The sequence below is a fragment of the Balaenoptera physalus genome (genome assembly GCF_965194825.1).
Source record: "Balaenoptera physalus genome assembly, chromosome: 7".
Lineage (NCBI taxonomy): Eukaryota > Metazoa > Chordata > Mammalia > Artiodactyla > Balaenopteridae > Balaenoptera > Balaenoptera physalus.
This window is the reverse complement of record NC_138886.1, coordinates 17981297-18007334: the sequence shown is the minus strand read 5'-3', so window position 1 is coordinate 18007334 and position 26038 is coordinate 17981297. Positions and strand designations below refer to the sequence as shown.

Genomic DNA, 26038 nt, shown 5'->3' with positions numbered 1-26038 from the left:
CAACTCAGTCAGGGCTTGCACGTGCATACTCAGTCACACTCACGACTGGCCTTGAGCAACCCTGGGAGAAAAAATTCTGATGAAAAACAGACCTCCTGCACGTCTGCATCCACTGACACATTCAAGCACATATATTCATATAGGCACAAATAAACAAGCACAAATGCTTAACAACCAGATGCAAACACACACATCATGTGGTGAGCCCATGCCTAGCACGCACGCTTCAGCGAGGCACCACACAGATTCGTCACCCATAAACCTACGTGTAGCTCACGCACACATGCACAAGCACACCTCGTGGCCCCTTTGTACCTGTATTGTGTGTACCTGTCACAGGCACATGAAAATGAGCCAGAATGCCTGGCTCTCTGCTGGCCCACAGAATGGTCAAGAGGTAGGGGGAGGGGGTAACGGTAGCGTTTGCTTTACCCACTGAGCTTTTTCATGGTCAGAGCAGAAAGGGAAAGCACTCTGACATCGGAACCTGAATCTCCTTACCCTCCTCATGGCTCCCACGGCCGTGCAGATGCCAGTTTTATGAATACGGTGACCCAGGATGGGTGGTGGGCAGGTGAGGGCGCACGGGGAGAGCTGAGAGAGTAGGAGCGGCCTGGGGCACTGAGGGGGGGGTGGCCGGAGGAGGGAGGGGAGAGGCTTCTCTCCCCCACCCCCCAGCCTGCTCTCCCTCCTCCCGCAGGCTGAGCCCCTCCCTGGGGAGAGCCCAGCTCACCAAGGAGAGGGACTCGACCACAGGCCTCGTAAGCAGGGCGGGGTGAAGTGTGTGTCCAGCCTGGTGGCGGGGGCCACGCTCTGGAGCCACCGGAAGTGAGGGGTCCTCAGAAAGTTGTTACTGCCACCAAGGCCGCTGCCACCTTCCCTGCTCCTCCCGGGAAGGGGAGGCGGGCACCGGTGAGATCAGCACTCTGTAATGGTGCCGATTAGGGCTCATATATCACAACACAGCGGCCTGGTCCTGAGGCCCAGAGCTGCGGCAGGGGGAGGGCAGTGCGGAGGGGGAGGTGCGGGGAAAGGGAAATTAAGACGTGACTGCTTCGTGAGGCGGCGGCGGTGGCCTCCTGGGTTGACCAGATCTTTTTTTCCCCCCTTTTGGGATAAATGACCTTTGTCTACTTCTCAGAGGCTGCATCTTCTTTTTTCAGAAGGATTTTATCATCGCAGCCTTGTTTCATGCTTGCTCCCTAAAATCTTCAGAGCTGATCTCGTGACAGACACACACCACTGAGCCTCTCTGACTGCTTAGGCATCCCTCTTATTCTCATCACTCGTCTTTTTTGTCTTTTTGTGTGTCCCCCGTTTCTTTTCTTTCTTCTGACCCTTCACCCCTCTCTGTCCCCTTCCACTGCTGCCTTCTTTTCTCTTCCCTCCATGTCTCCACCATATCCATCTGCTGGGCTTGGAGTTCAGAGGGGCGTGGGCTTTCATTCATGTCCCCCTACTCGCCAGCTCTGTGACCCGAGCTTCACACACGGCACGCTGTCACCTCTGGGACGGATGTGATGACACTGGGTGTGCAGGGGAACCAGTGACGGGTGAAAACCACTGGCAAGGCCGGGAATACCCCCATCCCCACCTTCTGGGCTCAGTGGCCCCATGTTTAAATTCAAGAGGTTCCAAAGATTGTCCTGGACCCGCCACCCCACCCTTGCTACCTCTTCAGATTTTGTGAGTCGCTTAGATTGAAGAGGATAACGAGGTGGCAACAGGAAGGGCACTGGATAAACTATATATACTTATACAAGTGTCTATGTATGTATAGCTGCATGTATGCATAAACATATATACATACTGTGTGTATACACACACACACACACGTTTGGAAGGGAGCCTTTAGAATGGCTCACAGCATAGGATATTTTTCAAGAGAGTTGACTCTTGTAAACCATTTAGTGTTCAAGGGTGGTCTTGGCACTAAGGCAGGGGAATGACCTCCTTAGGGCCCTGGTCAGATTCTGACGCATCAGTTCTTTGTCCATATGAATGAGCACCTTTTTGGAGTCCTGGGGACATCCCACGGGATGAGCTTGATTTTTAGGAGACTTCAGAATCAGTGAGGTCAGGACAGAGAATGTATGAGTCAAATTACAGTCATCTTGCTAACCCACAGCTTGAAAGTCAACTGAGGAAGTCCCTGGACCAAGGGCTTCTGTGTACTAACCCCATCCCTGCTGGTCATGGCGCCTTCACCAACTCACTGCCTGATTCATGTTTTCATCCCTTTATCCACTTAGTCATTTATTCATTCACTCATCCATCTAGGTACCCACTTCCTCCACCATGAGATACCTCATTCATCATTCACTCATTGTGCCAGTCATCCATTCATTCGTTCACTCTTTCGTTTCCTCAACCACCTTTGCACCCATTCACTCTTGTCCCTTTCACTCACTTCACAGATACTTACTGAGTGCCTACCATCCGCCATGCACAGTGCCAGGCTCTGGGCATAGAAGGGGGAGCACAGAGAGTGCTGGCCTCATGGAGTTACAGCCGAGCAGGGAAGAGAGCTATTGGTACAACAGTCACCAAGCCAGTGTGACAAATCTGTGATGGGTGCCAGTGAGAGGGTTTGGCCTGTCAGGAATGGAGGTTTCCTCCGAGCAAGCGGCACGTGGATTGAGGTCTGGAGGGTCATTAACTAGTCACACGCTAGTTGGAGAGGAGCGGGGATGGTCCTCAGGGCACAGAGGAGGGCGTGAATGCAAGCTGTGTGGGAGGGGAAGGTGTGGGGCTGAGACCTTGATGCTGCCTTCACAGGCTCACCGTTCATTTGGTTGATGCCTGCTGAGCAGACCCTGTGTGTCAGGCACTGGGTTAGGCTCAGAGAGGAACCGACCCCATCTCTGCCCTCCCAGGGCATCCCTGTTACTGGGGAAGGGAGGGACGGGGGGTAACACCAACCCTGGAGCGAGATTCCTCAGTGCCGAGCGCTGCCCTCCCTCAGCTGCAGAAATCAGGGCAGGCTCCTTGGAGGATTTGAACTGGACTTGGAAGAACTGGCAGGATCTGACCGTGCAGAGGCAGATCGGGGGGACGATTCAGGAGACAGGATGAACAGGGGCAGAAGTACAGAGGCAAGGAAGTGGGGGACTCCAATGGGAAGCCAAGCGCCGTCCGGTTAGTGGGAGGGTGTGAAGCCGGTTAGTGGGAGATAAGGTGGACCAGACCATGGGAGGCCATGGATGCTGAGCAAAGGGGTTTGGACTTTGTCCCGGATGCGGGGAGCCTCCGAAAGGTTTCTGCACAGAGGAGGAGCGAGTCCAAACTGGGCTGAGGGCTGCTGAGCCTGGTGGTGCGTGCCAGCTGGACTGGAGACAGGAGAACGGTCAGGGAGACCAGAGGGGGCGCTGCCGGGGCGTTCACTCCTGCCCGCTGCCCTTGAGGGTGGGCGTCCCCACTCACTGGGGACCAGGGAGCAGCAGGGTCCACTCTGGGGGTGGGGCGGCCCCTGGCATTGGGGGACGGGGGCTGAGCCACAACCTCACTGTCGGCTTCCCCTCAGGGTCGGAGTGTGCCACCTCGTGCCTGGACCACAACAGCGAGTCCATCATCCTGCCAGTGAACGTGACCGTCCGCGACATCCCCCACTGGCTGAACCCCACGCGGGTGGAGGTGAGTGGCTGGGGCCACCCACCTGCGGCCCAGGGAGGGAAATGGCCTTGCTGACCACTTACACGCTCTGGTCCTGCCTTAGTCCCTCTACATACGTGAAAGCATCTAACGGCCACACCTGCTCTGTGGAGTGAAGACTTGTTCACCATCATTTTTCCAGCCCTTAAGTGTTTGTTTAATACTTTCCCTCTGACAGGCCCTGTGCTAAAGGATCTTTTATTTACTGTCCCACTGAATCCTGATGACAGCCTAGGAGTAAGAGGACTAATGTGCCTAGTTTACAGATGAGGAAACTGAGGCCCCAAGAACACCTAGGTAGAAAGAGCAGAGTCAGGTCACAAACCTGTGTCTACCTGACTGGAAAGTCCTCACTTGTCAGGATGGTGCTCTTGGCTTCTCTAATATAAGCTCTCGGATATTCCATAGCCTAGGCTTCTGGTATCTTTCTCATGCCTTGCTTATTTGGTGGAAAGCAATTAATGTGTGATACGGGGAACTAGTAACACCAATTGTGTATGAAGCACCTACCGTGTTTGTGCACCCAGAGCTTAGCATACGAGGTCTGAACGAAGTTCACACCTCCACTGGTCTCTCAGGGTGGTTATGTGGAGCGAGGGCCACTGTCTGCACCCTCCCCTTGCGGACACTGAGACCTCAGGAGCGGGCGATGGCCCAGGCTGAGGGCTCGACCCCAAGCCTGCATCCAAGGGCTCTGCTCTTCCCACGGTGCCAGGCTGCTGTGGCCCCGGCTGGAAGGCCTTGTTCACATTGGGGCTGGCCGCTCCCACGTTCCTGGGTGTCACCCGATCAGTGGGGACCCCACTCTTGTCCTCCGGGGCAGCACGATCCCAGGCCTCATGTGCCAGCTCTGGGCACTGGCCCCTCACGCTGGAGGAAGTGAGAGAGGCAGGGCTGCAGGGCGGGTTCAGCTTTCTGCCGGGGCGCTGGAGGCCTTGCCGTCTGCCCACCTGCTGCAGATCCCGATACCAGGTGCACTGTTTCCCCGATGAGCCGAGAGCACGGCTGTGAGGGCTTACTCCGCACCCTGCACCTGTGGACCTGGCACTGGACCTGGCCAGCACCCCCCTGCTCCCCCGTGCACCCCGGGGCTCTCCACCCCACCTTCCTCCTCCTCTCCCCCTACCGCTCTCTGCCCGTCTCCAACTTCATTCCTTCTCCTGCCTCTTTTTTCACGCTCTTTCTCTCTTCCTTCTCCAGATACCTCTGTGACCTTGCTCTGCCTCCCTCCTGCCCACGTTCTTTCCCTCCATCCCCACTGTTCTCTCTGCCTCTCTCTCGGCCTGACTCTCCCGGACCTCCACGAGCCCACCCTGCTTCCCTAACCTCATGCCCCTTCGTCTGTTTCCTGCACTCAGCCTGCCTCTCCCCACTCCTGACCCAGAGTCCTCAGATAGATTCTCCCCAAGCACCCCATGTACTCTGATGGGCTGTACGCGCCCAGGCGCACGCACAGAGGCTGTATGTCAGAGTCTCAAGGAAGTTGGAGATCATCAGATACACGCCCCTCATTGTACAGATGGAGAAACTGAGGATCAGAGAGGGAGGGGGCCAGGTCACGCGGGAAGCAGAGCCAGGATCTTGGCGGGGAGCTCCTTGCACTCCATCCCGCCCTCCCTCTACTCCACCCTGACTTCCACCCAGCAAAGGCAGGGACCTACACTCTGCACAGAGCACAGGAGACCTCGCTCACATCACATGTGCCTGGGACCCACACCGGGTTCCCCGACCCGTCTCCCACTCAGGCCTTTCTTCGGTGCCCCCAGGTGAATTCCCACCCTTCCCTCTGTGAGGCCCGGGCACTAAAGAGTTCAGTTATAATTCACTGTGAAATAAATCCAGGGATTTGAAAGTCTGCAAAGCGCCCCCCTCGTCAGTCGCCCACCCGCTGCCTGCCCGCTCCAGCCCCCCACCCAGTTCCCTGGTCCGCTGGCCTTTATTGATGCCGGCCTACCCAGAGAGCCATAACGAGGTTCAGACCTCCACTGGTCTCCGGAGGCCTCATTATCCAGGAGGAAAAAATGTGCTAGAAAAAGGGAGGAGGGCGAAGGGCAGAGATTGATGATTTCCAGGAATCAGGCAGAAAAGCTGGCCTCTGCTGCACCCTTGCCCCTTCTGTGGTGAGAGCTACAGACACAGAGCTGCTGGTGCAGGCACTGCCAGGCCAAAGCAGGCCCTGGGTCGCTCCTCTGCTTTCTGAGGGCTCACCTCGGAGCGCCAGCACAAGGTAGATGGTCAGGGCCAAGGTTCCGCTCCAGCTACTGTCACATTTGTCCCCAGCATAAGAGAGTGAGAGATGACAACTGACATTTAATGGATGCCTGCTGTGAATCGGGCATTGGATCAGACACCTTCCAGCCTTGATTTGCACACACACATGCACACACACACACACCCCTATGAGGTGGGAATTAGACTCCATTTTTCCAGTAGAGGAAATGGAATCTCAGAGATAGAAGCCACTTGCCTACGAGGAATTGAAGAGGGACCCAGGTCAGTCTGATGCTGCCGTTTACTCCTCCAGCTACCCGTGCAGCCTCTACAATAATAATAACAAAGGCAAAATGTTTACGATCGCTCACCAGCCGGTAAATAATTCACAACTGGCTCTCCACAAAAATACACCCTCTGATTTGTAGCACTTGCCAATTCCTGAGGCGTAAATATTCTCACCGTAGCAGATTTCTGATTTTGCAAGTGGCTGTCACTCAACACAGGTCGCAAGAGATCAGCACTGTTGCCTCTCGTAAGCCCACGCGAGCCCGCTGCGGCCCACCACCGGCACTTACCGCGTGACAGGCTCTGTTTTAAGCACTTTACGTGTATTGGCACGTATGACGAGAACGAGGACCACCTAGACGAGTGGAATATCAACACTGAGGTCACGTGCAGGATTGGTGACCTTCGTGAAGGCGGGCCCGTGCTCACCTTATTTACCCTGGTGCACCCCTCAAGTGCCCAGCACGCAGTAGATGCTCCCTAAATGTTTATGGTGGCTGAGTCAGGTGACCAAGGTTCACCACCTGCTTGCTGTACGTGCCAGAGTTGCCCCATCTGTGAAACAAGAGCTAGACTGAAATCGAGAGTCACAAACTCACACACCGATGGGAACCAGACAGGTGGGATAAATGGGTGAAGCAGGCCAAGCATGTGATTTTGTATTTTAAATACTGAGGCATAGGATTGGGCTGGCCAAAAACCTTGTTCGGGTTTTTCCGTAAGATGTTATGGAAGAACCCAAACGAAAATTTTGGCCAACCCATAGCAGTAGCAGTAGCAGTAGCAGTAGCAGTAGCAGTAGTATTTACTATAAATACATCAGACAGACACAGAGGGACTTAAAGAAAATAAAACAACTGCCCATGTGCATACTGCCCAACTTAAGAAATGAGATATTACACATGCAGTTAAAGTTTTTCCTGTTGAGATTAAGCTCACATGCTAATCTTAAGCATTAGGCTTGATCAATTTTATGTTTGTGTCCACTCGTGAAACCCAGATCAGGGTGGGGACCTTTCCAACTCCCCAGAGAGGGCTTCCCTTCTCCATGGCAGGCAGTACCCACACCACCAAGATATTGGTTTTGCTTATTTTTGAACTTCATGTTACTGGAATCTTAGAGTATATATCTGATGAAATTCTTTTTAGGCATATGTTTTACCTTCATAAAGAAAAACACTCTGTCCTTTCATTTCCTTTAAGTTCTCCCCCCTTTAAAGCCCCCTCCCACATATGCAGTTTTGAAAGCAGTAGAGATACAGAGAAACCTTCCTCTAATCTAATAAGACGGTGCAAACTCTCAATGATAGATGGAAACATCCCTCAGGCTCAACGCTGGAGAGACTGCAGGGAATGGTGGAGACTGTGGTCAACTGTGGAAAGCACACGCTGGCTGCCAAAGGGGGAGCCTCTAGTGGAGTGTGACAGTGTGGAAATGTGGGTTCAGTGTGGCCAGATTTTCCTTTTTTTCTTGAGTACAAGAAATCTGGAGTTTTTAAAATACGAAGTCTCTCATGTTTTATATATTGGCAACTAATTTTGACTTTTGTTAAGCACTCTGTGTGCCAAACCAAACATTTCTGTGGGTTGTGTAGCCCGGAAGCTGTTGGCTTACAACCTCTGGATGAGACAGACTCTTCCAGGCTGGACATCCAGAATTTAGGGGGGCAGCTTCTCTTCCATCAGCTCCTAAGGAGCACCTCCAGTCGGCCCTGCACTCCCCCTGCTCAGGGTGCCGAGAAAGCTTCCCAATTGGAAGTGCCACTCACAACCTCAGAGGCTTATCGTGCCTCTAGGTAGCTGGGATCCTGGCTTTTTAAAGAGCTCCTGAAAAAAAAGGGATGGAAGGAGGAAAGAAAAGAAGAGAAGAAGAAAGGGAAGGAGGGAGGAGGAGGAAGAGAGGGAATTAAGGAAAGGAAAGGGAAAGTACCATTTATTGACTCTCTGTGACATGTAGGCACTGTTTGTGAGGCAGTTCCATATATACCCTTCATTGTGTCTTCACACTCCAAGGAGAGAAGTATTGTCACCATTTTACAGATGAAGAAGCTGAGGTTCTGAGAGGTTGTCACTGCCCAATTCACATAACTCATGTGATTGAATCAGGATTAGAACCCAGGGCTAATTCTCATGCATTCTGTTCTGCAAGGAAACTGCCTTACACGTTATAAATAATAAACATATGCAATACATCAGACAAAGGATGTGAAATTCATTCCTTGAAGAGAAGGCATCAGTATGGAAAACCCTGCCGAGAGTCTAAAGGTCAGAGGTAGAATGGTTCTGATTGAATACGAAGTGCAGTCTGTCCACTCTTCAGAAGGAGCTGTCCTGTGCCCCGGAGGGGAAGCCCGTAGATGGAGAGGTGTGTGCAGAGACCAGCGATTCCTGGTTCACTCCTGGACACACTCAGACATTCACTCATTTGGTCATTTGTTCATGAACTCATTCAATGAATATCGATTATGTACCTCCAAATGGTAGGTATTCTTCAAACAAGGGATACAGAGTGGAAAATGCCTAGGTTTTTAAAAAGCTTACCCAGAAGAAAGCCAGAAACTCCATAACAGATAACAAAAGCAAAAATAAATTACATAGTTCACTCATAGAAGGTCCTATAAATCAAGGAAAAATAAAGGGGAAAAGAGGGCTCATCCCAGAAGACATCAGAAGGGGAGTCAGGTCTGGGCCTTAGGATGAGGGGGTTCTTTTAAGATACTTTCTCCTGTCTTTGGCTCTGCCTGGGGCTAGACTTCTCTGGGCTTCAGCTTTTTTTTTTTTTAATTTATTTATTTATTTTTGGCTGTGTTGGGTCTTCGTTTCTGTGCGAGGGCTTTCTCTAGTTGCGGCGAGTGGGGGCCACTCTTCATCGCGGTGCACGGGCCTCTCACTATCGTGGCCTCTCTTGTTGCGGAGCACAAGCTCCAGACGCACAGGCTCAGTAATTGTGGCTCACGGGCCTAGTTGCTCCGCGGCATGTGGGATCTTCCCAGACCAGGGCTCAGACCCGTGTCCCCTGCATTGGCAGGCAGATTCTCAACCACTGCGCCACCAGGGAAGCCCCTGGGCTTCAGCTTTTAAACACTCTGCCTCTACATTTGTCTCAAAGCCTCTCTACCTCTCTGAACCTTGGTCTTTCCATCGGTCAAAAGAGTAACCTTTTTTATGCTTACCAGTTCGGGGGCTGGAGGAATTTGAAGGAGAATAGAGTTTTCAAACTATAGACCTGGAAATAAGACAGATGTGTGTTTAATTCCTGACTGTCATTACCTATGTGTATGATTTGGGGCAGGTTATTTAACTTCTCTGTGCCTCAGTTTCCTCTTGTGTAAACCAGATTCAAAACCATATGTAAATACTGCATGATAATCACTTATATGTGGAACCAAAAAATAATACAGATGAATCTATATACAAAACAGAAACAGACTCACAGACATAGAAAACAAACTTATGGTTACTAAAAGGGAGAGGGAGGGAGGGACACATAGGAGTATGGGATTAACAGATATAAACTACTATACATAAAATAGATAAGCAACTAGGATTTACTATATAGCACAAGGAGTTATATTCAGTATAATAACCTATAATGGAATATAATCTGAAAAAAGTAACTGAATCATTTTGTCATACACCTGAAAAAAACGTACCTATCTCATAGTTATGGTAAAGATGAAATGAGATAAAAGCGCTGAGCCCAAGGCTTGGAGAATAATATACCCTTAATAGAGGGTTTTGTGTTGATGAGAAGGCTAATGATGATGGGGTTGTTAGTGGTACTGTGACAATAAGGATGATGGTGGTGGTACTGGTGGTGGTGATGAGAGATGACGATGGTGATGGTGATAGTGTTACTGATGACGATGTTGGTGGTGGTGATGATGAGAGATGACGATGGTGATGGTGATAGTGTTATTGATGCCTATGCTGGTGGTGGTGTAGATGGTAGTGGTGCTGATGGTCATTACAGCCAAGAAGACAAGACGGTCTATTCTTCCTATGCAGCAAGGCAGCAAAGAAAGCTGTCTTACAAACCCTGGTCTGAAAGGGCTCTGACTGGGCTAGAGGTCCCACTGGCATCAAGAGGAACAAGGCTGGCATTTGAGGGGCCCCACTGGGATCTCCCAACGTATGGTGTAAACAGCCTAGCCTTTCCTTCAGCTCCTGCTGCGTGTCGCCTTTCCCAGTCCTCCTTGCAGACAGAGGGGCCCTGTAGTGAGACAGGTGGGGCGTGCAGCCCTGAGGAATAGTGGAAAATCCAAAAGACTTGGAAAGATAAATAGGCTCATGCAGATAGTATAAAAGTCCTTTCTCTGAACTCACGTCAGGTAAACCTCAACTGACAGAAACTTGTGCAGCCACACCAAGACACTCCTACGGATGGATTAAATTAGCTCTCAGATAAACAGGGGGGAGGGGTGGGCATCGAGTCCCTTGTGGATCCTAATTCTGCTGTTTTCTACTACTTGAACCATTACCTAAGTGCCCCTCCAACATCCCTGAATTTTGGCCAGGAACAGACGCTCAGACCCAGAGATGGAAGTCTGGTTAAAGCTTCTCAGAGGATGAAAGCAGGTGATGCCCTCTGCTTCTGGCCCCCATGGCTGGGAAGCAGAAGGGCAAGAAAGTAGCTGAGCTGGAAGGAAGGGACACTAGAGTTCTCACATTCCTTCACTTGGTCAATATGTATTTGTTTGCTGTGCTCCGTCCTGAACCTGGGGGGGAGACAGATGTCTAAAACCAGGGCCTGCCCTCTTACCTGTAGGAGTAAGTCCTGGGTTGACCACTTCTACATCATTTATCTCAGTGCTTCATCACAACAAGCCTATGACATTTTCAGTACCCATTTCACAGATGGGAAAACCTAACCTCAGAGTGGAAATTTCTAGTCAGAATTGCAACCATGTCTGTCATGCCTCATTGCTCAGTCTTTCCCATACATCACCTTCTTGTGTTTTAGGAGAAGGCAGACAGTGTCAACAGAGGCAGTAGGGGCTAAAGAGTAGATTTCACATCGTGAGACTGGTTGGCAGATCTTCAAGTTAAGTTGTTTGTCCAAGATCTTTAATTAATTCAATCTACACTAAACTGGTCCTCTAAACTAGACGCTCTGCTAGGCATCGTAAATGCTCTTCTGATGCTCTAGAAGAGAGGAGGACAGGTAAAGAAGATAATTGTCCCTTGGTAAAATCATCTCTATCTCGAAATGGATCCATTCATTTATAACATAAATATTTGCTGGTCGTCCTCCTTGTACCAGGCACCGTTCTAGGCATGGAAAACCCAAGGGTGAACCAGACATGCTGTGGGGCAGAGAAGAAAGGCACCCAACCCAGCCAGATCTTGGAGTCACGGGATTCCACGTTCACCAAGAAACCTAATTACAGTTTTGCTCCCATATAGGTCTGCCCTTGGGGAGAGAATGGGCTGGTCACATGGATTTTCCACATTCTAGCCCATGTGAATGTTCATTTCTTAATTAAAATTAATCAACTGGCATTCAGCCAGCAGAGAGAGCCCTGATCATAGAGACTTCCGTGGCTGCTCCCTGACACAGTTACCCGTCATCGCAAATCTAAGCATTTGCCTCCAGGTTATTTTAATTTGCTTTTTTTTTTTAAAAAAGAAATCATTGTAATATCGCATGAAAAGTAAGGCATCTAGGGCAGAATAGAAAAAGGAGCTTCTAAGATTGTTATGTTAGCCCTAGTCCTAATGCTGTTTTATCTTCCTAGTTTTATTTATCTTTCTGTTTTCACCCACTTAAAAAGAAATTATTGTGTTGGATTTTATGTTATGAGCTGCCGTAAATCCTTCCCAAAACAATTGCTTGGTTTCAAATCTTGGTTCCTTTACTTAACAGCTATGGAGCTTGGGGAATTTATTCTCCTTATGATACAAGATTAATGCCCACCCCACTGCATGGTGGTGAGCAATAAATAACATAATGAATAAAGTAATTAGCACCATGAATGCACTCAATACATTTTAGTATAATAATAATAATTATTATTATTATTTCATTACGGGAGGCTATAAGTAAATACATATATGTATACCTGAAGCTCTGCCTGAGAGGGCTGGGAAAATCACCACAAAGGAAGGTAGTCTTTTTTTAATTCTAAATTTATATATTATGTATTTCTTTTTAATTTTTTATTGGGGTATAGTTGATTTACAATGTTGTGATAGTTTCAGGTGTACAGCAAAGTGAATCAGTTATACGTACACATGTATCCACACTTCTTTAGATTCTTTTCCCATATAGACCATTACAGAGTATTGAGGAAGGTAGTCTTGAACAGAAATGTAGAAGATAACTAAAGATTCTCCAGGTGACAAGATGAGGAAGGGCTTTCAGTGAAGGAGAGCGGCAGGAACAAAGTCACAGAGAGATGAGTGTGGGCAGCCTCAGGAATTGTGAGCCTAGCCCGCATGGCCTGGTGGCAGGTGGATGCAGAAAGGGTTCTCCGCATCTCCAGGGTTCCGAACCAAAGGTTAGTTCATGCATCCTCCAGGCCACTGCTCTCAAACCATAATGTGTATCAGCATCATCTGGGAGGCTTGTTTTTACAATGCAGAGTCCCAGGCCCTGGCCTCAGAGATTCGGACTCTTTAGACCCAAGGCGGCGCTGAAGAATCTGCCTTTCCGCGTGCTCCCACGTGATCGTGATTAAAGTGGTCCTCAGCGCCTACTTTGGGAAGCCCTGTTCCACACCATTCTTCCATCTTCCTGCTGTAGCCACACACACGCACTCTACCCTTCCTCCTTCCTCCCACCTCATCCCCGACTCTGTCCATGGGGCAGACGTCAGCCAGGAATTTTCTGAAGTGCCTTTCTGATCACGTCTCGGTCCCCCAATTCTCCTTCTCCTCAGCCCTTCTTCCTGCCAGGGAAATACAGAATCGTGACACCTGCGGTGAACACAAACATTATTTTAGTCTTATGGGTCCTGTTATTGCAGGTTACCTGGGCAAAGTCTCCGTGGAAATGCCAGGGTGAGGTCAGGACTTGGAAGATCCAAGAAGAGGGGTGGGTGGTTGAATGTGGTGCCAGCCCCAAACCCATCTGACCTCTTTCTCCCTCTCTCTGCAGAGAGTTGTCTGCACAGCTGGTCTGAAGTGGTATCCTCACCCTGCTCTGATTCACTGTGTCAAAGGCTGTGAGGTGAGTCCCTCAGAATGGTCCTACAACCATTACTGTTATTGTTATGTTAATCATGACTACCATTTACTGTACCTACTAAGTGCTATAAATATCCATGTAACAGACTTCTTGGACAGGAATCAGCAATCCCACTTTATAGGTCATGAAACTGATGCACAGAAATATCAACAAACACACTCAAACATACATTTAATGGCTAAAAGAGTCGGGATTCCAAGCCAGGTGTTTCTGGCTCCGAAGCCTGTGTTCAACATCATATTGCATCTGTAAGGGAGGTTGGGAGGGAGGAGGCCATATTCATTTAGCAGCTATAATGTGCCCGGCATTTTACCAACATTGCCTCATTTAACTTTTACAGAACCACATGAGGCAGTTTTTGTTTTTTCATTTCTACTTTTCCTGCAACCATTAGTTGCAGATCATTTCCTCTGCCACACGTCTTTGTCATTCACGCGTTCTTCAACTCCAGAGGTAATTTGGACACCTTAGACTCAACCACTGAGCTGAAGGTGGAAGATGCCCTCTGACCCTTCAGTTCTCTCACTTGGCGGTGGAGCCATTCCCTGGAACTTGGCATTCTGGAGCTCTGTCCCTGAGTATCAGTGATAAGCTTGGGGAGGGGCAGGGCCAGGGCACTTGGTATGTCACCTGTGTTCTCAAGGGCGCGCTGCTGTCCATGGAACTCAGAGACATTCTGTGCACCCCTACGCCCACTGTGAATCTTTTCAGCTGGCATGGAAAGGAGGTCCCAAATCACATCCAGGTGGATGTCCAAATCTCTGTGGTGCCCCCCCAGGCCCCCCTCAGGAAAATCCAGGTGAAAAGGACTAGATGGTGCTCTAGAAAACTTTGTATTTGATGAAATTCTTAAACTGTCACAACCAGACTGTTCTTCTAGATGATGGAGAAACTGACACCCAGCCAGCAGCCGGGTCTAACATTTGATAGAATGCCAACTGGCACGGCTCTTAATGCGATCTACCTTCCTTATTTGTTGTGTAGACTGGAAAAAGAGGGCCAGAGGGGGGATGGACCGGCCCAAGGTTGCACAGCATCCTAGACACAGAGTCAGAGCATGAACCCACGTCTGCTGACTTCCAGGCCCGTGATTTCTCTCCTCCACTAGGCCACCTTCTGCCCACGAACCATCCCCTGACCTGTAAATGTCACAGGACAGTCCCTGGGTCACATTTCTTTCTGTGTATTGGTTAGGGAATCCCCAGTGGCATCTTCTCAGGGCACAGGACACTGTAGTCTTTAAAAACTCCCGTTCTCCCAAGATTCAGCAGGAGTGACAAAACCAAAGCCAAGGACCTGAGGCAGTTGCTTCCTTACATCTCTCTGGATCAGTCCAGGATTTCAGAAAAAGGAAGCTTGGATTACCTGGGCACTCGTTCTGCTGAGTCGGCGGTCTGGGCAACCAATGTGACAGCGGAATTCAATCCCTTCTTTGACTCAGCACTGAGGCCTAAGAGACCCACACCTGTCAGGCTCTGAGCTCTGCCAATGATGCTTATCGCCTTTGCCCTTGCAGGTGCCCCCTTGTCTCCTTTCCTGCTTAACTTAGAGCTAATAGCTTGTCTCTTATCTGGGGCTGAAAAGTATGCTTAGAAGAGATACAACTGCTGGGTCCAGGGAGGAGCCATCAACCTGGAGTGTCTGCAGTAGCCACGATTGATAAAGGGTCTTGGGGCCCTTTAGGCCCCTGCTCTCTGCCCCAAGCTGTGTCCAAAGTAGTCATTTGCTTACTTATTCATCAAAGCTTCACTGGTGCCTATTACGTGCCCAGCACTACCCTAGGTACTGAGAGTGCAATGGTTTTAGTCAAGTGAAAACAGTACTGTGTTCTCCCTGACTCATCTGGATATCTTCTTGCCCTTCATCCATCCATCCATCCATCCATCCATCCATCCATCCATCCATCCATCCACCCACCCATCTACCCATCATTTTACTAGGTAAACATTTAAGGAAGATATATTTAATAAAGTTTTGCTCAAATTGCCAGCATTTTGCTAAGAAATCTAAGATATAAAAATGGATGACATACATTCCCTGTCCATAAGGAACTTACAGGATAGTAAAAGAGATAACGGTTAAAAAAGAATTCTAAACTGATACACCAAGAGCTATAACCAAAGCAGGTACAAGAAGCTGCAGAAGCACATGGCATCTCGGGGGTTGTAGGGAAGACATTTTGGAGGGGTGATGTTTGAACTAGATCTTGAAGGATGAATTGTTTTCCAAAACACACTATTAGTAGAAGCAGCGGCATAAGAAATACCAGAGACGGGAGCAATCTCTAGGTTGTAGAGCTTTTCACATGTTATTCTCTCCCTCTAGAAAGTCTCCCTTCTCCACCCGCCACCTAATTAACTCCTACTCATCTTACGATGTCAGCTGAAACGTCATTTCCTCGGGGACTTCTTCATGGAGCTCTCTGATTAGGTCAGATCCTCCTACTTTTAACTCTAACAGCATCACATACCTTTCCTCTGTAACTCTTATCAGAGTTGAAATTGGCCAATAGGATAAGTGATTATTTGAATAAAGTCTGCCTCCTTACTAGAATGTAAGGTCTTAGAGGAGCAGGAGCTCTGTCTATATTGACTCACTATTACATCCTTTTTTTTTTTTTTTTTTTAGCACAATGTGTAACACACAGTAGGCATTCAATAGATAGGGTTAAATAGAAGATGGATGGGTGGGTGGATGGATGGATAGATGGGAGGATGGATGCATGGATGTGACAGCAGGAAAGGGTACATAGAAGAAAGTAGCTAGTAATGAGACTGGAGATATTTTTCAGTGACCAAATAAAAAAAGAATCTTTTTTATTTTATTTTTCTTCTTCCTCTTCTCCAGCTACTCCTTTACCAAGCCAGTTCCTTTTATTTAAAAAAAAAGGACATTTGGTTTCCTTTATTAGTCTTTATATATAATGTGAGAAAGAACGTAGGGAACAGAGCCCACAGACAAATCTTCTAAGGCCCAGAAAGAGCAAAGGGTTTTGTGTTGTTTTTTTTTTAAACATCTTTATTGGAGTATAATTGCTTTACAATGGTGTGTTAGTTTCTGCTTTATAACAAAGTGAATCAGTTATACATATACATATGTTCCCATATCTCTTCCCTCTTGCATCTCCCTCCCTCCCACCCTCCCTATCCCACCCCTCTAGGTGATCACAAAGCACGGAGCTGATCTCCCTGTGCTATGCGGCTGCTTCCCACTAGCTATCTATTTTACATTTGGTAGTGTAGAGCAAAGGGTTTTATCCTTTAGTTGTTTGTGCCTCTCTGCTTTAATGCGAATGTGGTAATGTATTCATTATGGCAGTCACACGGCAGAGTCACACCTGTGCTCACAGCCATGTGCATGTGTACCCACAGTTGAGTACAGCTCTCTCTCTGTTCTTGGCTCTGTCTTGCTAAAATCTTTTTTAGACCCTAATAGGGCAGTGATGAAGTGGAATCAAGCATCATGAGTTGGGGGCACAAAGACTCTGTGAATTTGGAGCATAGATGCAAGAGACAGGGATGCCACATAGGATGGACTCCTTGTGAACTTGGCTCTCCCCAAAAAAAACCCACAAAAGGGTTTTTCATGGGACCCCCACAAAAAGTCGACGAGTCACTCAGCATTAGAGATCCCCAACCCGAACTTTAATCAAAGGGGCTTCACTTTCATCTGCTTTTTATATTAAAGGGTTACACATTACCTTTGATGAGGGTAGGGGTATGTTCATTGCTTTGAGAAATCAGTGGTCTAATTCTGCCTCTTTATTTCACCACTGTGAATCCTGAGACCCAGAGAAGATAAGCCACTTAGTCAAAATTACCAAGTAACCAACCAGTGGCTGAGGTTTGGAAGACTAGAACCCAGGTTTTCTAAAGCCCTGCCAACTGCCTTCCCACTATACCAGTACGATTACGATCTGTCCCTAAAACATCTTTAAGAGCCAAGTTGTGCCCAGCATTAAACTCCCAGGCGGTTGGGAGACAGAGATGAACCGGATATTGGCCTTGTCTTTGAGGAGCTCACAGTCTTGCACCAACTACAGGTTCATAAACCGTAGAAGACAGCGTGCTAAGTGTCCAGGTGGGAAATGCAAGTGCTGGGGGGTTGCAGAGACCCCTGACTTTCCCCTAAGATGATTCTGGGTTCAGATCAGTAATAATTTAACTCCATCATCTTTTCCCCATCTTTCAAGCATCACAGAGTTGGAGGAACACAGGGAAGAAAAGAAAGAAATCAACATGTGCTAGGTATAGCCTAGAAGGGTAAAGAAAAATGAGAAACCAACTTAGATTGAAATCACTACTCTGCCTCTGCCAGTTGCTCTTGACCAAGTCCCTTTCTTGCTCTGAGCCTCAGGGTCTTCATGTGTGAAGTGGGAAGAGCAATGCCTACCTTACGTGTTTTATTTGGGAACAAAAGAAGAAAGCAAACATGGAAAGTGTGTGACATCGAGTATATCTATACTCCTGTGTTAGAGAAGAAAGCACCCATAATCATACACCAACCATTATGCCAAGTTCCTATGGATTCTTACGTTGTCTTTACAATTCTTGTGTAGTTTACATTCAGCTTCCTAATATATTTGCATATATATTTATTGTAAATTATGTTTGTAGTTACCTACTACCAGGAAAAGTGGGGGAAAAGGGGCTCAAATTTTCTTACCATTTCGTCAAGTGAAATGAGCCCCCTGCTTCAGGAGAACATAGTGGTCTATCCTGCTGCCTTTGCCTACCCAGCATATAAGAGTATGTCTCCTAGCATAAGCATAGTTTAGTTGGGAAAAACTTGGCTAGATAAGAGCCTTTAAGAATGGTAGAAGTGGGCTTCCCTGGTGGCGAAGTGGTTAGGAATCCACCTGCCAATGCAGGGGACACGGGTTCGAGCCCTGGTCCGGGAAGATCCCACATGCCGCGGAGCAACTAAGCCCGTGCGCCACAACTACTGAGCCTGCGCTCTAGAGCCCGCGAGCCACAACTACCAAAGCCCGTGCTCCTAGAGCCTGTGCTCTGCAACAAGAGAAGCCACTGCAATGAGAAGCCCGCGTGCAGCAACGAAGACCCAACAGAGCCAAAAATAAATTAAAAAAAAAAAAAAAATGTTAGGACTGGTAATTTGTCCAAAAGGGTATAGGGATTTGAAGCCAGGTAGGCTGACTGTGGAGGTTTGTGAGAAGATGAGATACAGCTAAATATCTACAGAGGCCAGCCCCCGTTTACTCCAGGATGCTAACCAGGCCTCTTTCCTTCCTGCCTCTCTCCTCACGTACAGCCCTTCATGGGAGACAATTACTGTGATGCCATCAACAACCGAGCTTTCTGCAACTATGACGGTGGGGATTGCTGCGCTTCTACAGTGAAGACCAAAAAGGTAGGCCAGCGTGCCCCCCTCTGCAGTCACCTCTGCAGGCCTCTCCAGCTTACTGGGCCAGGATCACCCCTACGTGCTGGACAGCCCATTGCCCTGGTTGTGTCAACACTCACCTACAAGCTTTATTGTATTACGTTCCATTGTATTTTTCATTCTTTTAGTCAGTAGTTGAGCTAATATCATGTGCTAAGCCCTGAACTAGATGTGGAGGTTCATGGATGATCTTTGTAGATGTGGTCCCTTTTCCTCAAAGCTTAGAGTCAGCTATGGAAGCAGACAAACTAAAGTGCAATACTTTTTAAAGGAAAGGACAGAGTTCTCTGAGGGCCCAGGCAAAGGGTTGGAGAAAGCTCTGCAGAGGGATCTGCATCAACGCTGAAACTTGAGGGATGAGGAGAAGGGGCAGAGAGGTGGCCAGGAAAAGTGTCTGGGGCAGGAGACTGGCATGTAAAATCCTAGAGAGAACACACATGTTCATGGGGTATGGCTAAAGTCTAGGGGAAGAGGGAAGATGGGACACTCCCAACGAGGTCAGTTATGGCCTTTAAGCATTTTATAATCTCTTTTGTCGTTTACACCTATAGAATTAGGGGGTGTGGTCTTGGTTGCCATTTTCTTCCTTAGTATATCAGGATGTTACAGGAGTGATTCGAGTATTTATAGTGAAACTGGAACATCCAGCTGAGATGCATCTCACCCACCCACAGAAGAGTGGCCACCTCCACTTTCCTCCTGATGAGAGCTGGGACCAGAGTTTGGGGCCCGAGCCGACAGTTGGGAGAGAGGTGGCCAACCTGGCCAATGTGAGTTGAAAAGTATCTCCTGTGATGAACGAGCTCACGGGGAACTATTTCTTCTTCTTTCTTTTTTTTTTCTTTTAACATGTTTATTGGAGTATAATTGCTTCACAGTGGTGTGTTAGTTTCAGCTTTATAACAAAGTGAATCAGCTATATATATACATATATCCCCATATCCCCTCCCTCTTGTGTCTCCCTCCCACCCTCCCTATCCCATCCCGCTAGGTGGTCACAAAGCACCAAGCTGATCTCCCTGTGCTATGCGGCTGCTTCCCACTAGCTATCGATTTTACATTTGGTAGTGTATATATGTCCATGCCACTCTCTCACTTTGTCCCAGCTTACCCTTCCCACTTCCCGTGTCCTCAAGTCCTTTCTCTACATCTGCGTCTTTATTCCTGTCCTGCCCCTAGGTTCTTCAGAACTTTTTTTTTTTTTAGATTCCATATATATGAGTTAGCATACGGTATTTGTTTTTCTCTTTCTGACTTACTTCACTCTGTATGACAATCTCTGGGTCTACCCACCTCACTACAAATTACTCAATTTCGTTTCTCTTTATGGCTGAGTAATATTCCATTGTATATATGCGCCACATCTTCTTTATCCATTCATCTGTCGATGGACACTTAGGTTGCTTCCATGTCCTGGCTATTGTAAATAGAGCTGCAATGAACATTGTGATACATGACTCTTTTTGAATTATGGTTTTCTCAGGGTATATGCCCAGTAGTGGGATTGCTGGGTCATATGGTAGTTCTATTTTTAGTTTTTTAAGGAACCTCCATACTGTTCTCCATAGTGGCTGTATCAATTTACATTCCCACCAACAGTGCAAGAGGGTTCCCTTTTCTCCACACCCTCTCCAGCATTTATTGCTTGTAGATTTCTTGATGATGGCTATTCTGACTGGTGTGAAGTGATACCTCATTGTAGTTTTTTTTTTTTTTTTATTAATTTATTTATTTATTTTTGGCTGTGTTGGGTCTTCATTTCTGTGCAAGGGCTTTCTCCAGTTGCAGCGAGAGGGGACCACTCTTCATCACAGTGCGCGGGCCTCTCACTGTCGCGGCCTCTCCCGTTGCGGAGCACAGGCTCCAGATGCGCAGGCTCAGTAGTTGTGGCTCACGGGCCTAGCCGCTCTGCGGCATGTGGGATCTTCCCAGACCGGGGCACGAACTCGTGTCCCCTGCATTGGCAGGCAGATTCCTAACCACTGCGCCACCAGGGAAGCACCTCATTGTAGTTTTGATGTGCATTTCTCTAATGATTAGTGATGTTGAGCATCCTTTCATGTGTTTGTTGGCAATCTGTATATCGTCTTTGGAGAAATGTCTATTTAGGTCTTCTGCCCATTTTTGGATTGGATTGTTTGTTTTTTTAATATTGAGCTGCATGAGCTGCTTGTAAATTTTGGAGATTAATCCTTTGTCAGTTGCTTCATTTGCAAATATTTTCTCCCATTCTGAGGGTTGTCTTTTCGTCTTGTTTATGGTTTCCTTTGCTGTGCAAAAGCTTTTAAGTTTCATTGGTCCCATTTATTTATTTTTGTTTTTATTTCCACTTCTCTACGACGTGGGTCAAAAAGGATCTTGCTGTGATTTATGTCATAGAGTGTTCTGACTGTGTTTTCCTTTAAGAGTTTTATAGTGTTTGGCCTTACATTTAGGTCTTTAATCCATTTTGAGTTTATTTTTGTGTATGGTGTTAGGGCATGTTCTAATTTCATTCTTTTACATGTAGCTGTCCAGTTTTCCCAGCACCACTTATTGAAGAGGCTGTCTTTTCTCCATTGTATATCCTTGCCGCCTTTATCAAAAATAAGGTGACTATATGTGCATGGGTTTATGTCCGGGCTTTCTATACTGTTCCATTGATCTATATTTCTGATTTTGTGCCAGTACTATATTGTCTTGATTACTGTGGCTTTGTAGTATAGTCTGAAGTCCAGGAGCCTAATTCCTCCAGCTCTGTTTTTCTTGCTCAGGATTGCTTTGGCTATTCGGGGTCTTTTGTGTTTCCATACAAATTGTGAAATGTTTTGTTCTACTTCTGGGAAAAATGCCATTGGTAGTTTGATAAGGATTGCATTGAATCTGTAGATTGCTTTGGGTAGTGTAGTCATTTTCACAATGTTGATTTTTTCCAATCCAAGAACATGGTATATCTCTTCATCTGTTTGTATCATATTTAATTTCTTTCATCAGTGTCTTATTGTTTTCTGCATACAGGTCTTTTGTCTCCTTAGGTAGGTTTATTCCTAGATATTTTATTCTTTTTGTTGCAATGGTAAATGGGAGTGTTTCCTTAATTTCTCTTTCAGACTTTTCATCATTAGTGTATAGGAATGCAAGAGATTTCTGTGCATTAATTTTGTATTCTGCTACTTTACTAAATTCACTGATTAGCTCTAGTAGTTTTCTGGTAGCATCTTTAGGATTCTCCATGTATAGTATCATGTCATCTGCAAACCATGACAGCTTTACTTCTTCTTTTCCGATTTGGATTCCTTTTATTTCGTTTTCTTCTCTGATTGCTCTGGCTAAAAGTTCCAAAACTATGTTGAATAATAGTGGTGAGAGTGGACAACCTTGTCTTGTTCCTGATCTTAGTGGAAATGGTTTCAGTTTTTCACCATTGAGAACGATGTTGGCTGTGGGTTTGTCATATATGGCCTTTATTATGTTGAGGTAAGTTCCCTCTATGCCTACTTTCTGGAGGGTTTTTTACATAAATGCGTGTTGTATTTTGTCAAAAGCTTTTTCTGCATCTAATGAGATAATCATATGGTTTTTCTCCTTCAATTTGTTAATATGGTTTATCACATTGATTGATTTGCATATATTGAAGAATCCGTGCATTCCTGGCATAAACCCCACTTGATCATGGTGTATGACCCTTTTAATGTGCTGTTGGCTTCTGTTTGCTAGTATTTTGTTGAGGATTTTTGCATCTATGTTCATCAGTGATATTGGCCTGTAGTTTTCTTTCTTTGTGACATCTTTGTCTGGTTTTGGTATCAGGGTGATGGTGGCCTCATAGAATGAGTTTGGGAGTGATCCTCCCTCTGCTATATTTTGGAAGAGTTTGAGAAAGATAGGTGTTAGCTCTTCTCTAAATGTTTGATAGAATTCGCCTGTGAGGGCCTCTGGTCCTGGGCTTTTGTTTGTTGGAAGATTTTTAATCACAGTCTCAATTTCAGTGCTTGTGATTGGTCTGTTTATATTTTCTATTTCTTCCTGGTTCAGTCTCAGAAGGTTGTGCTTATCTAAGAATTTGTCCATTTCTTCCATGTTCTCTACTTTATTGGCATATAGTTGCTTGTAGTAATATCTCATGATCCTTTGTATTTCTGCAGTGTCATTTGTTCTTTTTCACTTCTAATTCTATTGATTTGAGTCTTCTCTCTTTTTTTCTTGATGAGTCTGGCTAATGGTTTATCTATTTTGTTTATCTTCTCAAAGAACCAGCTTTTAGTTTTATTGATCTTTGCTATTGTTTCCTTCATTTCTTTTTCATTTATTTCTGATCTGATCTTTATGATTTCTTTCCTTCTGCTAACTTTGAGGGGTTTTTTTTGTTGTTGTTCTTCTTTCTCTAATTGCTTTAGGTGTAAGGTTAGTTTGTTTATTTGAGATGTTTCTTGTTTCTTGAGGTAGGATTGTACTGCTATACACTTCCCTGTTAGAACTCCTTTTACTGCATCCCATAGGTTTTGGGGTGTCGTGTTTTCATTGTCATTTGTTTTTAGGTATTTTTTGATGTCCTCTTTGATTTCTTCAGTGATCTCTTGGTTATTTAGTAGTGTATTGTTTAGCCTCCATGTGTTTGCATTTTTTACAGGTTTTTTCCTTTAATTGATATCTAGTCTCATAGCATTGTGGTCAGAAAAAATACTTGATACAATTTCAATTTTCTTAAATTTACCAAGGCTTGATTTGTGACCCAAGATGTGAGCTCTCCTGGAGAATGTTCCATGAGCACTTGAGAAGAAAGTGTATTCTGTTGTTTGTTTTTGGATGGAATGTCCTATAAATATCAATTAAGTCCATCTTATTTAATGTATCATTTAAAGCTTGTGTTTCCTTATTTATTTTCATTTTGGATCATCTGTCCATTGGTGAAATTGGGGTGTTAAAGTCCCCTACTATGATTGTGTTACTGTAAATTTCCCCTTTTATGGCTGTTAGCATTTGCCTTACGTATTGAGGTGCTCCTATGTAGGGTGCATAAATATTTACGATTGTTATATCTTCTTCTTGGATTGATCCCTTGATCATTATGTAGTGTCCTTCTTTGTCTCTTGTAATAGTCTCTATTTTAAAGTTTATCTTGTCTGATATGAGAATTGCTACTCCAGCTTTCTTTTGTTTTCCATTTGCATGGAATATCTTTTTCCCTCCCCTCACTTTCAGTCTGTATGTGTCCCTAGGTCTGAAGTGGGTCTCCTGTAGACAGCATATATAAGGGTCTTGTTTTTGTATCCATTCAGTGAGCCTGTGTCTTTTGGTTGGAGCATTTAATCCATTTACATTTAAGGTAGTTATTGATATGTATGTTCCTATTACTATTTTCTTAATTGTTTTGGGTTTGTTATTGTAGGTCTTTTCCTTCTCTTGTGTTTCCTGCCTGGAGAAGTTCCTTTAGCATTTGTTGTAATGCTGGTTTGGTGGTGCTGAATTCTCTTAACTTTTGCTTCTCTGTAAAGGTTTTAATTTCTCTGTCCAATCTGAATGAGATCCTTGCTGGGTAGAGTAATCTTGGTTGTAGATTTTTCCCTATCATCACCTTAAATATGTCCTGCTACTCCTTTTTGGCTTGCAGAGTTTGTGCTGAAAGATCAGCTGTTAACCTTATGGGGATTCCCTTGTATGTTATTTGTTGTTTTTCCTTTGCTGCTTTTAATATTTTTTCTTTGTATTTAGTTTTTGATAGTTTGATTAATATGTGTCTTGGCGTGTTTCTCCTTGGATTATACTGTATGGGACTCTCTGTGCTTCCTGCCCTTGATTGACTATTTCCTTTCCCATATTAGGGAAGTTTTCAGCTATAATCTCTTCTAATATTTTCTCAGTCCCTTTCTTTTTCTCGTCTTCTTCTGGGACCCCTATAATTTGAATGTTGGTGCATTTAATGTTGTCCCAGAGATCTCTGAGACTGTCCTCAATTCTTTTTATTCCTTTTTCTTTATTCTGCTCTGTGGTAGTTATTTCCACTATTTTGTCTTCCAGGTCACTTATCCGTTCTTCTGCCTCAGTTATTCTGCTATTGATTCCTTCTAGAGAATTTGTAATTTCATTTATTGTGTTGTTCATCATTGTTTGTTTCCTCTTTAGTTCTTCTAGGTCCTTGTTAAACGTTTCTTGTATTTTCTCCATTCTATTTCCAAGATTTTGGATCATCTTTACTATCATTCCTCTGAATTCTTTTTCAGTTATACTGCCTATTTCCTCTTCATTTGTTTGGTCTGGTGGGTTTTTACCTTGCTCCTTCATCTGCTGTTTGTTTCTGTGTCTTGTCATTTTGCTTAACTTACTGTGTTTGGGGTCTCCTCTTCACAGGCTGCAGGTTTGTAGTTCCCATTGTTTATGGTGTCTGCCCCCAGTGGCTAAGGTTGGTTCCGTGGATTGTGTAGGCTTCCTGGTGGAGGGGACTGTTGCCTGTGTTCTAGTGGATGAGGCTGGATCTTGTCTTTGTGGTGGGCAGGAACGCATCCGGTGGTGTGTTTGCTTTGGGGTGTCTGTGACCTTATTATGATTTTAGGCAACCTCTCTGCTAATGGGTGAGGTTGTGTTCCTGTCTTGCTAGTTGTTTGGCATAGGGTGTCCAGCACTGTAGCTTGCTGGTCGTTGAGTGGAGATGGGTCTTAGCGTTGAGATGGAGATCTCTGGGAGAGGTTTTGCTATTTGATATTATGTGGAGCCAGGAGGTCTCTGGCGGACCAATGTCCTGAACTTGGCTCTCCCACCTCAGAGACACAGGCCTGAGCACCAAGACCCTGTCAGTCACATGGCTTGAGTACCAAGACCCAGTCAGCCACAGAGCTCAGAAGAAAAGGGAGAAAGAAAGAAAGAAGGAAGGAAGGAAGGAAGGAAGGAAGGAAGGAAGGAAGAAAGAAATAAAATTAAAAAGTTATTAAAATAAAAATTTTTAATTATTGAAAATTAAAAAAAGTAATAAAAAAAAGAAAGAGCAACCAAACCAAAAAACAAATCCAAAAATGATAACAAGCGCCAAAAAGTACACACAAAAAAAACAACGGACAGACAGAACCCTAGCACAAATGGTAAAAGCAAAGCTATACAGACAAAATCACACAAAGAAGCATACACATACACACTCACAAAAAGAGAAAAAGGAAAAAAAAAGTATATATATTAAAAAAAGGAGGAAGAGAGCAACCAAATCAGTAAACAAATCTACCAATGATAATAAAGTGTAAATACTAAACTAAGATAAACGTAAAACCAGAAACAAATTAGATGTAGAAAGCAAACCCCAAGTCTGCAGTAGCTCCCAAAGTCCACTGC

At 45.9% G+C, this 26038-nt stretch overlaps 1 protein-coding gene across 6 annotated transcripts in view; it reads left to right on the top strand.

Annotated features, from left to right (window-relative positions):
• The window catches only part of PAPPA (pappalysin 1), a 310893-nt gene that overhangs the window by 204808 nt on the left and 80047 nt on the right, over positions 1 to 26038 (top strand). For 4 of the 6 annotated variants that reach the window (XM_082470406.1, XM_082470404.1, XM_082470405.1 and 1 more), the window contains exons 19-22: positions 3524 to 3633; positions 13250 to 13321; positions 18611 to 18709; positions 19417 to 19512. In XM_082470406.1, coding sequence (XP_082326532.1) covers positions 3524 to 3633; positions 13250 to 13321; positions 18611 to 18709; positions 19417 to 19512 — 377 coding nt within the window. Of the gene's footprint in view, positions 1 to 3523; positions 3634 to 13249; positions 13322 to 18610; positions 18710 to 19333; positions 19513 to 26038 lie in introns of those variants that run through there. The other 2 variants (XM_082470408.1, XM_082470407.1) reach the window with 2 other exon arrangements.